The sequence below is a fragment of the Daktulosphaira vitifoliae genome, unplaced genomic scaffold (genome assembly GCF_025091365.1).
Source record: "Daktulosphaira vitifoliae isolate Bord-2020 unplaced genomic scaffold, ASM2509136v1 Scaffold_2, whole genome shotgun sequence".
Classification (NCBI taxonomy): Eukaryota; Metazoa; Arthropoda; class Insecta; order Hemiptera; family Phylloxeridae; genus Daktulosphaira; species Daktulosphaira vitifoliae.
This window is the reverse complement of record NW_026099573.1, coordinates 6,460,136-6,475,513: the sequence shown is the minus strand read 5'-3', so window position 1 is coordinate 6,475,513 and position 15,378 is coordinate 6,460,136. Positions and strand designations below refer to the sequence as shown.

At 25.2% G+C, this 15,378-nt stretch overlaps 3 protein-coding genes across 5 annotated transcripts; 2 read left to right on the top strand and 1 right to left on the bottom strand.

Moving 5' to 3' along the window:
* Positions 1-1,722: 1,722 nt before the first annotated feature.
* On the top strand, positions 1,723-4,181 carry LOC126897451 (probable ATP-dependent RNA helicase DDX43). Of its 2 annotated transcripts, none has more exons than XM_050671040.1 (2): positions 1,723-3,615; positions 3,669-3,816. In XM_050671040.1, the coding sequence occupies exons 1-2, from the start codon at positions 2,183-2,185 to the stop codon at positions 3,676-3,678; spliced, it is 1,443 nt and encodes a 480-aa protein (XP_050526997.1). In that variant the 5' UTR covers positions 1,723-2,182; the 3' UTR covers positions 3,679-3,816. The 2 variants fall into 2 exon arrangements, with proteins under 2 accessions (XP_050526997.1, XP_050526996.1); XM_050671039.1 differs by having other exon boundaries at positions 1,724-3,615; positions 3,679-4,181.
* Positions 4,182-4,592: 411 nt separating this feature from the next.
* LOC126897452 (congested-like trachea protein) lies at positions 4,593-15,247 on the bottom strand. Of its 2 annotated transcripts, XM_050671041.1 has the most exons (6): positions 15,144-15,247; positions 14,963-15,074; positions 13,281-13,395; positions 12,483-12,791; positions 7,902-8,078; positions 4,593-4,890 (listed from the first exon to the last, which is right to left on the bottom strand). In XM_050671041.1, the coding sequence occupies exons 2-6, from the start codon at positions 15,062-15,064 to the stop codon at positions 4,682-4,684; spliced, it is 912 nt and encodes a 303-aa protein (XP_050526998.1). In that variant the 5' UTR covers positions 15,065-15,074; positions 15,144-15,247; the 3' UTR covers positions 4,593-4,681. The 2 variants fall into 2 exon arrangements, with proteins under 2 accessions (XP_050526998.1, XP_050526999.1); XM_050671042.1 differs by lacking the exon at positions 7,902-8,078 and having other exon boundaries at positions 14,963-15,205.
* LOC126897450 (slit homolog 1 protein-like) lies at positions 8,461-12,400 on the top strand. Its single transcript, XM_050671038.1, has 4 exons — positions 8,461-8,780; positions 9,195-9,365; positions 9,873-10,001; positions 10,467-12,400. The coding sequence occupies exons 1-4, from the start codon at positions 8,703-8,705 to the stop codon at positions 12,318-12,320; spliced, it is 2,232 nt and encodes a 743-aa protein (XP_050526995.1). The 5' UTR covers positions 8,461-8,702; the 3' UTR covers positions 12,321-12,400.
* Positions 15,248-15,378: the final 131 nt, after the last annotated feature.

Sequence of the window (15,378 nt, the reverse complement as noted above, 5' to 3'; positions counted from 1 at the left end):
AACTAATTTTTCAGACATATCAGTACAAATTTATACTGTCCGATGATGTGTTTGGAATAACCTAATAAAATGTATAAATACATTTAATAAATTATATTAATATAAATTTTTTTTTGTAAAACAATATAATATTCCGTTTATAAAAATCTTTAGCTCTTAAGTTTTAAGTAACTAAACCTATATTTATTTTAAAAATAGATAAATAAAATGTGTAATATTTAGTTAGTCTGATTAAACTGTCAGGAACGTGTATACATTTTTTTTAAACCAGTAATGCAAATTGAAAAACTTATTTTAGCTTCGATGCGAAGCTGAGAAGGTATTAATTTTACTATGATGTGTTTTTTTTTTTTGTGTCTGTTACCACTTTTTCTCAGCTGGTTTTATACNTTTTTTTTTTTTTTTTGTCTCTTGCCACTTTTTCTCAGCTCTCAATGGACCGATTTCTTTCATAAGTACGTCAAAAGATCACAAATCGTATTTAGTTGGAGACATTACCCTTAAAAATTAAAAAAAAATTCCCTCGTTCCCCGAAAATGGGGGAAATATCCAAAAAAATTACAAATTTAAAAATCGATAAATTTTGTCATTTTTTTCACTTTTTTTCTTAAAACTTCCATAACTTTTTCAAAAATCAACAAATCAACATAATTATTTTTTAAAACTAAAACCTTAGATATTTCCCTTTCATTTGATATTATTTTTTTGAAAATTTAACACTTAACCTGCTCATGGAGGGGGATTTAAAATTGCAACTTTTTTACAAAAACTAAATTTTTCAACTTAATTTTTGAAAATGTTCCGGAAATACTGCGTCCTTCAAACATATATCAAATTAAAGCTTATTTTATGTAGTACAATATAAAAAAAAATTTGTCCTGACACTTTATCTTCTACATTTAAACGGCTGCCGTAGTTAAAAAAACACTATTTTTTGAAAAATGTATATATCAGCACAAATTTTTTTTTCTAAATACAATATAAGTACATCTTTCATTTGACATACTTTTTATTAAAATTGGACAAATCCCCTTTATATTGGGGGCGTTCAAAAATTGAAATATTGTAAAAAACATAGATCTTTTTCAACTGAACTTTTGAAAATGTTCCGGGAATACTGCGTCCTTTAAACATATATCAAATCAAAAATTATGTTATATACTATCAAATGAAAAAAAAATTTGTCCCGATGACCTATCTTCTATGCGCAAATGGCTACCGTATTCAAAAATAAGCTATTTTAACAAATTTTTTTTTTTAAATTAAACACTAGCTTTCTGAATAATCCACCATTTTTTAAAAATTAAACACTATCTACAGATTTGCATCGAAGCGTTTTTTATGATAGTTCTTTTAATCACTGTCAGATATCATCTATACTAGACCCAACTATGCCACGACCCCACTGTGCTGGGTTTTTAATTAAGTAAATATTATTTTGGGTTAAATGATGACAACTAAATTTTCTTAACGATATCATTATTATCCAACAAGTCACCCAAAAGACTTCTTGGTAATCCATATGCGTTTTTAAAACCATATTATAGTTTTATTAAAAAAAGAAATATAATATAACAAAGTTGTAAACTAATTTTAGCTATAATTATAATTATAGTTATCTATTTGGCATATTATAAAAATTAACACTTACAGAGAAAAATGTTAGACATTTTTTTTTTATGTGTCCTTACAGAATAGATAAGATCTTATCTATTCCGTGACGACATTTTTATTTCATGATATACGTTTCATACAGTTTCCTGTTTTAAATTGTGATCACAACTAATGGCATCAACGATGAGAAGTTATTATTAATCATTAGTTATAAGAAATGTTATATTTAATTTAATAGTTAATGTTGGTTAGACCTTTTTTACCTCTTAGAACATTTTACCGAGAAAAACTGCGTAAAAACTTCATGTGTATGGGTTTTATGGGTATTCAATTATGCCTAATTTTTATAAATTCTAAAAGATCGTTTTATTTATAATCCATAGTTATAGTTACAATAATTATTAAATATTGTATTTTTTTAATATAACATTTATTGTAGTATTTTAACTGAAGTTAAGACATGATTTATAACTATTATTTTATGTGTATTATTAGAAGATAATCATTCAAGTTGAAAATGTACTCAGCAAAATAATTCTAAAATTTCATATTTAATTTATTATTAAAGATGGCGTCCATGACTATATTTGAAATTGAATCTAAAATGGCTGGTAAAGTTATTGGTCGTTGTGGAGAAAGAATCTCTAGTATACAACAAGATAGTGGGGCTACTGTTAAAATATTAGACAGTGAGTCTCCAAACTTACGTAAAGTAAAGCTGACAGGTACTGAAGAACAACAGTCAATTGCAAAAAACCTTGTAGAATCTATTACAGGTAAAATTTTTTCATTAAAAATTATACCAGTGTCTTCTTTACCTAAAAATAGACAGTATAAAAGCTCTGAAGCCACAACTTCAGAACTAGAACCTCAAATACCTTTAAAAATAGTATCACACACCCGTAGAACAAAACCCAAAAGAAGTGAACGTAAACCTTCACCTCCTGAGAGGATTTTTCTCTCTGAAGAAGTTTGGACTGAGATTCGTCGTGAAAATGAAGAAAGAGAGCGTAAAAAACTAGAGACTTTACCCAAAATTATAAAAGAATTTTATGTTGAACACAGTGATATAAAAAATATTAGCGACAAGGAAGTTGAAGAATTTAGACTTGCTAAAAATAATATAATGGTAAAATATGTAAAAGATGATCATGGACTCATTCCTAAACCTGTTAAATATTTTGAACATGCTTTCCATAATTATCCAGAGATAATGAAACAAATTAATAAACAAAAATTTAATGAACCAACACCAGTACAATGTCAGGCATGGCCTATTATTATGAGTGGGTATGATTTGATAGCTATAGCACAAACAGGTACTGGTAAAACATTAGCTTTTATTTTACCAGCTTTAATACATCTTGAACGACAACCCATTCCAAAAAATAAATATATTGGTCCATCAATATTAATATTAGCTCCAACTAGAGAACTTGTACTTCAAATAGAACATGAAGTAAAAAAGTATACTTACAATGGAATTAATGTTGTTAGCATTTATGGTGGTGCCAGTGCAGAAACTCAAACTCATAATTTAGAACATAAAAAACCTGAGATCATTGTGGCTACGCCTGGGAGATTAAATGATTTTTTATGTACTCAAACAGTTGATATTTCTCATGTTTCATATTTAGTTTTGGATGAAGCAGATCGTATGCTTGACATGGGTTTTGAATGTCAAATTCAAACTGCTTTAATGTACGTAAGATCTGATAGGCAAACAATCTTAACTAGTGCCACTTGGCCAATCGGAGTGAAATGTCTAGTTGATAAATACACAATTAATCCTTTACATGTAACAATTGGAACATTTGATTTGACTACCGTTAATACTGTGAAACAAGAAATTATCATAATTAATGAGAATAAAAAAGATCAATGGTTATTGAATTTTATGAAAAGGTTATCAGGTGATGACAAAATTATAATTTTTATGCGGACAAAAGTATCAGTGGATCTTTTGTATGACAAGTTATGTAAAAGAAATGTAAAATGCCGGTACTAATATTATAATTGTTTTATTAATTTTATAATTTATTTATTAGTAATAGTTTTTTTTAGATGTATACATGGAGGCAGAGAACAAATTGAAAGGGAAAGAGCTGTAAAAGACATGCGGACAAATAAAGTATCTGTTTTAGTTGCCACTGATGTAGCATCCAGAGGATTGGATATTCATAATATAACTTTGGTTATTAATTATGATTTTCCAACTAACATTGAGGAGTATGTACACAGAGTAGGTCGTACTGGCCGAGCTGGTAAAACAGGATCTGCAATAACATTGTTTACTAAAAATGATGCACATAGTGCAACTGAGCTCATTGATATATTAATAAAATCAGGTCAAACTGTACCCGAGGAATTACATAAATTAGAAAAAATGTATACAGAAAGTTTAAAAACCCAAGATTTTGAATGATGATTTAATTTTGAATTTAAAATTATTTTTATAAAAATCTTTAAGTATTTTAACTTTCATTTTTCTCTTTTATATTTTTCTTCATAGTATGTAAACACTTAATTATGAAATTAACTAATAACTATATCAAAAGAGTGAATTTACTATTAAATTGTACTCAAAATATTGTAAAAATAATTATTTATTATTTTTGTTTATATATGTTACAAACATATAAATTAAGATTAACTTTAAAATATACCAATAATAGATTATAAAATACAATATTTCTATAATACTTACAAGTTTATAAAAAAATTAAAGATAATATTTACCCTCATTTACTCAATAAAAATAATAAAAAACTATATTACCTATAACAAAATAAATAAAATAGTTTAAGTAATGAATCTTCAGATAATATTTATAATAAAATTATATTACTTAAAATAATTTTTTTTTTTTTTTTAAGGGTTTTTATTCTTACCTTCAAACTTACTAATATACTACTATAACGAAGCACAGCCCTTGTAACAACAAATATTTGTATATGTATACAAATTATACTTGTATAATTTGAATTTACAATAATAAATAATACTTAAATTACTAAATGTTCCATAATGGTCATCAATATAAAAAAATCAATAATAAAAAGATGCTTTAAAGATTTTCTGTTTTTTCTGACTTAGTTGGAAACAAAATATTTAGAGTTTTCAGTCCAAATTCTACACCCAGGAAACAAGCAGCATTTGCTGGAAATGCTCTAAGCATGACTGGTGTAACTCCAGAATATAAAGCTCTCAGTCCTTCTTCTCTATATAATCTTAGGAATACATCTCTTACACCTCTTGGATACATATTTTCTGGCGCTAAAATTAATAAATATTATATAAATAATTTAATAGCCAAAAGGAATAAGAGAGAAAGTAATACCCCAACTTTTTCAAAGTACATAAATAATACTAATCAAAAATACAGTATTGGAAAAATTTTTTCTGATATTGTTTTATTATATATTATATATTAATTTGTTCATGTATGAATAATTAAATGATTTTTAAGTCCATTTCTTATCCCTTATAATTATAAAAAAATTTTTTTGAATGGCAACATACATATTTGAACAAGTAGATCAAAAGTTGTCAAAATTTTAAAATATAGACTAGAGGTAAAGTGCAGGTTAAGCTGTTTTTATCATTAGGCATTTCTCTGCTACAGTACACATCTGACCCAGGTATAAAAACATATATATTTTATAAGTTAGTTAAATATGTATAATACCATTAAAAAAATAAAAAACCTTTATAACAGATAAAAAATATATTTAATTACTTATACATAAAATATTATAAGATGTTGATACAATAATAGAGACACAATACAGATATATAATTAGAGTTGTCAGATTTCAATTAAAAAAATATTGTTAATAGTCAACACTGCATATAACTATCCATGTAAAACAACCAAGTGTAAATGTTTTTTGTAATGAATTACAAAAGTTTAAAAATGTTTATACTTGACTAGACCATTTTTTAAGTATATTTTAGTATTTAATAAAAAAAAATATGTATAGTAATCATACATATTTATGAAGTCTGTATTACATGAAAGTTTTCAAAATTACCATATTAAAACACATAATAAATATATATTTTATTTGATTAAATATTTATAAAAATGATCAGTTTTACATTAAGGTATTTAAAAATTGTTGAATTGTTTAATAATTAATAACTGAGTCAATAGTTCAAGATCAAGTAGGTTTAATAGTTGAGGGAGATTTTTAGTAGTGAGCCGGTTAATCTTATGTAGTTTGTGTTTTAAAGTAATTTTTTTGGGGGGGATGGGTTAGATAACAGTATTTGTATAGGTTGTTTTATAGATTGGCATTATTTTAACTTTTTTTTTGTAAACAAAATACACTGTAATTTAGCGAAAGAAAAATAAAAACGCAGATATGTTTGCCAAATTCTATGCTGAACAAAGGATATTTGCATCATTATCATATATTATTGATTTCACTTGATAGAAAATTGTTTTTGTTGTACCATTGATGGCTATGAAGAAAAGTAATTGAAACTATTTATTCTTTCGGATTTAAATTTTTCTCCATTTATCATAAACTACTCAATTATTCGCAAAATAAATACAGAATTGAAATAAAAATTGATATTATTTAGTTGCATATCCCGGCATTTATTGATTTTAGAACTATTAATTACTTTTTAACATCACCCCTTATAACTTATAAAGATGTGAACTTTATATTTTTAAATGGCAGCATACATATTTCTATTTAATAAAATAGGAAATGATCTACCTAAGGTAATGATGGGTTGATTACAACTTTTGAAACAGTACTTCATGAGTTATGATGATTTTAAAAAATAGACTAAGTGAGAGACACATGTATGACAATTTCTAAAATTAGACATTTCTCAGCACCACTCCTAGCCATGTATAGAAATATTAATAACTTCTGAAGTACTGGTCCAAATGTTATAGATATGTCATTTCCTACAGTTTTTTAGTGATCAATTCTCCTTCCTCTAAAATATATATTTTTTATTGATCTAGAACATGAATAACTAGAATATTAGGCTGCTTCTTTTTTCAAATTGTGTATAGTTTCTTTATATTTGATATTAACTCCCTCTAGAATTCATTTTTTATTGTGTTTACTAAATAATGTACTTTAGCTTTATATATTTTTTAGTCCAATGAAATAATTTACATTATATGATATTTTAAATGTTTGAAAAGCTTTATTTTCTGTTTTGATTGGTAGTTTTATTTCAATGTTCTTACCCTGTTCTTGTTTTAGTTTTGCCTATAGCTATATTTACTGTATTTATAATAGCATCGGTATTACTTGAGGTTATTTCTGTAGTAGTTCAAAATTGGTTTTTACTAATAGTCAGAAATACCAGTCAGATAATTTGAGATTCNATAGAAATATTAATAACTTCTGAAGTACTGGTCCAAATGTTATAGATATGTCATTTCCTACAGTTTTTTAGTGATCAATTCTCCTTCCTCTAAAATATATATTTTTTATTGATCTAGAACATGAATAACTAGAATATTAGGCTGCTTCTTTTTTCAAATTGTGTATAGTTTCTTTATATTTGATATTAACTCCCTCTAGAATTCATTTTTTATTGTGTTTACTAAATAATGTACTTTAGCTTTATATATTTTTTAGTCCAATGAAATAATTTACATTATATTAACTATTATAAAAACTATTCGAATATATTGTGTAACTATCAAATATTTTTACTATTCTAATAGATTTTGAATGACTATCAAATAATTTGAATAGTAGACAATTATCAAATAATTTGAATAGTGGACAACTATCGAATAGTTACTATTCGATATTTCCCATCACTAGTTACAACCTTTTAGTAAAAAGGGTTTTTTTTTTGTTTTATGCTCGAGGTTAATTTAATGTTAATAAAGTTAATCTATTTAATGCACATGGAATATAAAAGAATATGTATATTATGTATTTTATTATATATTTATGATAATGAGATTTAAAAACTTGATATTATTCCAAGAAAAAAAAGGAATTTTCTTTTAGATCCTTATAAAAAAAATCCATACATTTGTGGCAAAATCCAAATCCTAATAATTAAGACCTGGATTAGTAAGCGTTTATTAAACTTTTGTTTCAATCATCCTGAATACATAAAGAATTGGGCCACAAGAAAGCTGTCTGCCTAAGATGTGTACTATATTATACACTTCAAATAAATTTGCTCAACTTGGATACAATAGAAGTATTTCTAACAACTTTTACAAATATATAATTAACTTATATCTACTAATAAGATATAAAATAAAAAAATATAACAATTTCAAATCTAACCTGTTTGCAAACGACTTTTAAGGACATCAGGTGGCATAGCTACTAACCAGTTCAATATTCCAGCCATACCACCAGCAAATATAGTATTCAACATGTTTATATTATTCCCACTTTTTTCTTTTTGATAATTTACTAATAATTCATAAGTCATAAAATATACACCACATGCTGGAATATCTGAAATATATAAATTATTAAATAAATAAAATATATTTCATCCATTTATTTGAAATAAAAAAGGTTAGAATATCTTTTATGATAATAATATAAAGAAAAAAGTAAAAATAATAGGTCTAAGTAAAGTAAAGTATATGTTAAAAAGTAAAGACAATTTAAGCATTTTAAGGTATACACATTTATAGGATTATATCTGAAAATAATTTGCTAGGTATTATTTCTTCATTATTTATTTGTCTTAACAAAATTAATTAATTTTAATAAATAAATTGATTATAAGATATTTTTTTATAGTTGAATATAATAAGTTGTTTGAATAAAATAAAGAAAATTCTTAAACTGTAAAAAAATAAATATTTAATTTTTTTTTATGATAAAACATTTTTTTTTTATCTTAAAAGAGATTGACTAGCCTAAAATTCTATGAACAGTAAAACTCCCACAAAAACTATCAGTTCCTGTTAGAATGGCAGGAAGAAACTTCTACAGTTTGATAATGTTTTTACATAGATGTAGATAGGAAATTTAATTTAAAATAGTGTTGAAAATAATACAAGTTTATTAAAATTTTATAAAGACAACAGAATAATAAACTAAATATTTTACAAATATATTTACATAAAAATGTTGTTAAATAAAAAAAAATTTCATAAGATTTACTATTTGCTTTGTATCTTGAATGTTTCATTTACCGATTCTGAGGTAAAATATATGTTAAATAATTATGACACTAAAATATTAATAGTTCATGATTTTCATGTTTAACTTTAAGTTTAAAAATTTTTTTATGTTCATAATTTGATAACATTTTAATTTATTTAAAAAATGATACTTTTTATCTGAATGAGTTATTAATATTTTATAACACATTTATAAAACCAATAAATTCCATACAAATTTGAAATATTTATAAAAAAGTTTTTTAAAAAAATAAATGTCATGAATGGAAATAAGTTGTTATTTGACATTTACATTCACTTTTTTAAAAAATATTGACATTGTAACTTAAGTGTTCCTTAAATTATATATATATATACATACATCTTTAATTCAAAAAAATATTTTTCTCCAATTAATTTTAGTTTAATTCAGAGTCAACTGTTTTTATTTTTATAGAAAGATTTTAAAAAAATAGGGAATATAAGATGGGATACGGCATGTCCAAGAGCATGTTCATGTGGACTTACTCCTTTTATTGAATTGCCCATTTCTAAATGGATACATTTTGGACTTGGACCTGAAGAAAAATCGTTCTCAACTATTATGGATAATGATTCAAATAATAAAGTAATATTTTGTATCATCATGTTAACATTACATACATTTGTATAGTAAAAAAAATATAGGGTATTAAGGAAAATGAAACTATTACAAGTTACCCACATATATGACAATTTTTGACTAGTTAAGGTTATTTTAGAAAAAAAATGTTCAGATTTGAAAAATTTAATTTATAGTATATTAATTTCCAAATGTTTTCTTTACCTGAACCATTGGATTAATAAATATTTGGTTTTCTTTATGTAATCTCTATGTAATAGTATTAAATATAGAAAGTATACAGGGTATATTTTTATAATAACCCTCTTAATTACTCACAATAAATATAATTTGAATATTTTTAGTTGTTTATTATTCTTGAATTGTAGTAAAAAAAAAAAAAAATTAAAATTAAATTAATTTTGTAAGTAATTGAGTAGGTTATGATAAAAAAATCACCCTATATACATTCAATGATAAATGTTATAATTTTAGAATTAATTATGATGATTAAAGTTATATTATTAATTTTAGGTAATTAATGAGAAAAAATATGTACCATTTACACCAGAGAGTTTCCATTCATTAAAAACTACATTATGTATTTTTATAAATGTTACCAAACCAAAAGAATTTCTCCATTCTTTACCAAATGACACAGAAGTAAGATAACCATAAATGAAATAAAATTTTTGATTTAAAATTAAAATTTTTGAGAATATTACTAATACCTATAACTAGGGTACAGGGTATAAATTTTGTTTAAGCTATTTTTTAAAGGTCACAAATTTGTGTAAGTTTGTCATATAGTAGTAATAGTATATAGAACACAGAAATATTTTTTGTTTTAAAAGGATAAACCCCCTAATACTATAATATCAACATATTACCAAGTTCTAAAGTCAATAAATAAAAATTTTACTGGCTGATGGCAAAATTGGAATAACTTAAAAAAATGAATAAATCCACATCCTATCTATATAATAAATTTAATAAAATATTCAATATTTTTAATTTTACCATATAATAAAACATGTTTAATCTAGTTAACACATTTTTTTTTTTCATAATGTATCCATATAAAAAACTCTCTTTAAATTATTTTTAATGGTTTTTAATATTTTGCAGGCATTAATACTTTATCAAAGTATAGATTCAAGAATCATAACTTTGACAGGCAATGAATGGCAATTACCAGCATTAATAGTGATGGATATTCATGGAGTAAAAAACAAATTACATATAACAGATGAAATATTTGAAACATTGAAAAGCATGAGATATTTAAGCCTTGAAAATGTTTCACTTGACAAATTAATTTTAGATTCTAATCAACCAAAGCCATCAATGAATTCAAAAATGTACAAAAATGAAAATTTGTATGCGTATAATGAATTAGTACCACTATTATCAGTTGAGAAAAGTCAGATAGATATCGAAAACTCTTCTATAATAAAAAATACTTTGATATTTTTACAACCCAAGGATGCTGAAATATTACCATATAGAATGTACAAGAAACAACAACAAACAGAAGGTAAAACAAATAAAAAAATCCATAACTCATTTACAGTTAAAAATAATATATCATTTCTAAGAATAGTCAACTGCGGTTTACATAATATATCTTGGGATCTATTTGATGGGTTTCATTCTCTAGAGACACTAATATTGGATCATAATGGAATTGAGTTTATACCTGACTTCACATTCTATGGTGCTAAATCATTAAAGAGTCTATCATTGGCTGATAACAAGATTAACCACATGCAAACTACAGGATTAGGTGGACTACTTGATCTGAAATATCTAAACTTAAAAAACAATGAATTAACATATTTATCAGAAACAACTTTTCCACCACTACCAAGACTACAGATAGCTGACTTAAAAGGAAACCCAGTAATAACAGTTTTTCCACATACATTTGAAGTATTGAATTCTACTAAAGAACTCACATTAGGGTCTTCAGAAGTTCAGTTAAATCTAGCTTCAAATTCATTCATTGGTCTTGACTCATTAGAAAAACTTTGTTTGAACAATATCAATATTAACACATTTGAAAGGCCCTTGTTAGGCGGACTTATTAACTTAGTTGAATTAAAAATTGAAGGGATAATAAAACACATAGCATTTGATGCATTTGTTGAAGTACCCAATATTAAGCATCTAGTGCTCCGCAACTGTTCTATAAAATCAATATCCATGGATTCATTTTACGGATTGTATAAATTGGAACATTTAGATTTATCATACAATCAAATTGAAGAACTTCCTCCAGGCTTATTTGATCAACAATTTTCATTAAAAGAAATAATCATGAACAACAATAAGTTAACCAACATACCAGATGGAGTTTTTAAAACAATGTCAAGAATAAATATCATAAGCTTAGATAATAATCCTTTGCATTGTTCATGCTACATGAAATCTTGGGATACATCATTAATGGCCAAAAAAATACAACAAGTCAATAAACGAGTTTGCAAATGGGATCGTAATGAAAAAGGATACAGTTGTTCATTTAAAAAAATTAAAACTTATGTTTACAGTAAAAAATCAGAACCCATTTGTTTTAGTCCAGAAAAATTTAAAGGTAAAACAGTATCTCATGTACTCAGGAAGTATTTAAATTGTGATAAAAAACCTATAAATAAATACAGAAGTAGTTATATGAAAAAAAAATATATAGAATATAAAGAAAAATACTACTTAAGCCCACAAGATACTAATCTAGATAATAATAATACCAATAAAATAGAACAAATTAACTTTGTAACAACAAACATTAAAAAAAATGATGCACACAAAGAATATGACCACATAGTAGAAAGTACTAGTAAGACTTCAACAGAACAAAATTTAAAAAATATTAACATATTTGATGATAAATTTAATAAATCAGTTCAACTAAATAATGGTACTTTTATAAGTAAAGAGGAGATTTCAAAAAATGAACTTAAAATCGCACCATTTATATAATTTTTATTAATCATAAAAAATGAAAATTTTTATTTGTAATTTTTTTATAAATAGAGTAATATATACTAAAATGTTTATGAGCTTTAAGTTAATTTTTACTAATATATCTTTCATAAAGAATAACATTGTATTAATTATAGTTAAAATAAGAAAAATTAATACCTCTAAGTAAAGTGGCACATGTACCCTTGTACAAACTTTTAACACCTCCTTCAGAGTACAGTTTCTTTATTACACTGATAGGTCCCTTATATTTTTGATTTCCACTTTCTTGAATCTGTAAAATACATTTTATGCGTTCTCCAGGAACCATTATAATTGCAGTAAATATACCAGAAAATGAACCAGCACAAAACAGCTGTGGTGGAGTCAATGTTTCGCTATTAGAAGCAAATATTTTTTTACCAAGTCCAAAGCCTAAAAAACTGATTGCAAATATTGGAGCCACTCCTGTAATTGGAGCACCCATGCCTGTCAAAATTGAAATAGTAATTTAATATTTTAAAACATAAGTATATTTTTATATAAGACTAAAATTTTAAATAGCTTTATGGTAAACCATAAATAACATAAAAATTATTTGTGTCACTTTCAAGAAACCTAAGCCCCTGACAATTAATTATTGATAGATATAGACAAAAGCATAAAAACGACTCAATTTGGATATTACTTGATATCTAAATAAATACAATATTGAAAAAACTTTTTAAAAATTTATTTTAGTTACACATATTTCTTGATTTATTAGCTATCAATTATTTTTTAGGATCATCTCTTATAATGTATAGGAGTGTCAACTATATTATCTAAAAGTTAACATACATATTTAATTAAATTATAAAACAGAAAATAATCTAATTAAGAAAATGACTGGTCGCTAACAGGTTTGGAACTAGTATTTCAGAAGTTAATAACAATTCAAAAGTCAAACCTTTCAATCAATGTTTAAAATATCAGTACCTTTATACAATCCAAGAAAACCTTCCCTTTTCACAGTCTTAACTGCACAGTCCCATGCACCAGTATACATTGGTGTTTGACCTGGTTGTACTGATGGCATGGTTTGTAATCTTACCTAGTAAATTGATAGAGTAAGTAAATAATTAAATATAGAAATAATTACAATAAAAATATTTCATAGTTATTGTAAGTTTTTTAAATTATAACTCTGAATTTATTAATAATTTCATAATTGAAATAATAACATATTAAGTCCAGCAATTTTACAAATAGAAAACCAAATTATTTGTTCCTCAAGAGTTCCTACTATTTTTCAAAATGGTATTTTAAATTTTTGGCAAAAGAGATATACAAGAGTATGGAAATTATAGAGACATAAAGCTAATGAGTAGTAGAATGAAAAATTGGGGAAAGATAATAAACAAAAGAATAAGAGAAGAAATGTCAATAACAAAAAAAAAATTTGGTTTTTTTCCTGGAAAGTCAAGATGAAGCCAGTTTTTTGTGTAAGATAACTAATAGAAAAGTATAGGGGAAAAAAGAAAACTCTGTGTATGGTATTTAAAGATTTGGAGAAAGCATGTGATAGAGTACCAAGAGAGATTCTAAAGTGAGCATTAACAAGAATAGGAGTCCCAAAAAGGTACATTAATATAATAGAGGATATGTACAATGACATTTGTATCAGAATAAGGTGTGGGAGGAGTAACAGAAGGTTTTATGATAAGAATAGGAGTGCACCAAGGTTCTACTTTAAGCCTTTACTTATTTTCATGCTGTTCGTTGAAGATATAGTGTTAATAGGAGAAAATAGAGAGGAAATTAATGAAAGGCTAGAGGTATGAAGTTCAGCTCTTGAACGAAAGGAATTAAAAATAGAGTCAATTGTGAATAAGTTGAGAGAAAATAGACTTAGATTGTTTGGTCATGTTAGGAGGAGACAAGAATTGGAAGTTTTAAAAACAGTTATAGAAATGAATGTTGAAGGAAGAAGAGGTAAATGAAGATTAAAAAAGGAGATGGAGGGATGTTATTGAATGTGATATGCGAGGACGGTTGATATGGGAGATTGTGTCAAGTGGAAGTTTAGGATAAGGGTGGCTGACCCCAAATAGTTGACATAAAGACTAGTAAAAAGAAGATGTATCTTCCTCTTCTTCCTCGCCTTAATCCCAACTACTTGGGGTTGGCCACCCTTATCCTAAACTTCCACTTGACTTGATGTCCCACATCATCTACGCTCACATCCGTGGAAGTATTCTTATCCCCTATCCACAGGGAAAAGTGAAAAGAAGATGTATAAAACTTTAAATTAAAAAAAATACATGATTAATTTACAGCTAATAATTTAAAAATAATACGAAATTATTTATAGAGTACTTTTGAATATGGTTAAATAAAAAAAGACAGTTCCTATTATAAAATACTTAGAGAATTTAAGATAAAACTCAAGTAGAGCCTAAAAAATTAACACTAATTAAATTCATAAATTACTTAAAACTACATAAAAATTACAATATCAATTACATAAAATACCTTAAAAAAAGTATTAACTTGATTATTATTTATAAATATTTTACTTTCGGTAGATTATATTAGAGTATATATTAACAATTGATTAATAGTTAAGAACAGAAATGTTTTTAATTAAAATATAGTATACTACATTTGAATTATCATACTTTAAGAGTATCCAGTGGATGGCCAGTTAATACTGTACAGATGCCACCAAAACCTCCAGAAATAAAATATTTGATTGGATCAGGTTTACCTTCGGTCGACATGGTACTATAACTGATACAACTTACTATTAAACGTATTAAGTAATAATTTAGACTAAAATATAATAATACAATTATATACCTAAAGAATCTAAATAAAATGTTTATTTAACAGGTCGATTCTGAATTAATTATTTTTATCAATCATTATTTCAATGACTTATCATTTTGTATTATCAAAGATATGATAAAACCAGATGATACTATTCGGATTAACTGAGGACTAGAATTTGTCTTAATGCAAATAACTTATCTTTTCGTTGTCTTATACATAAAATTTGGCTTCGTCGTTAACTTACCAGGCATCAATCCTAACT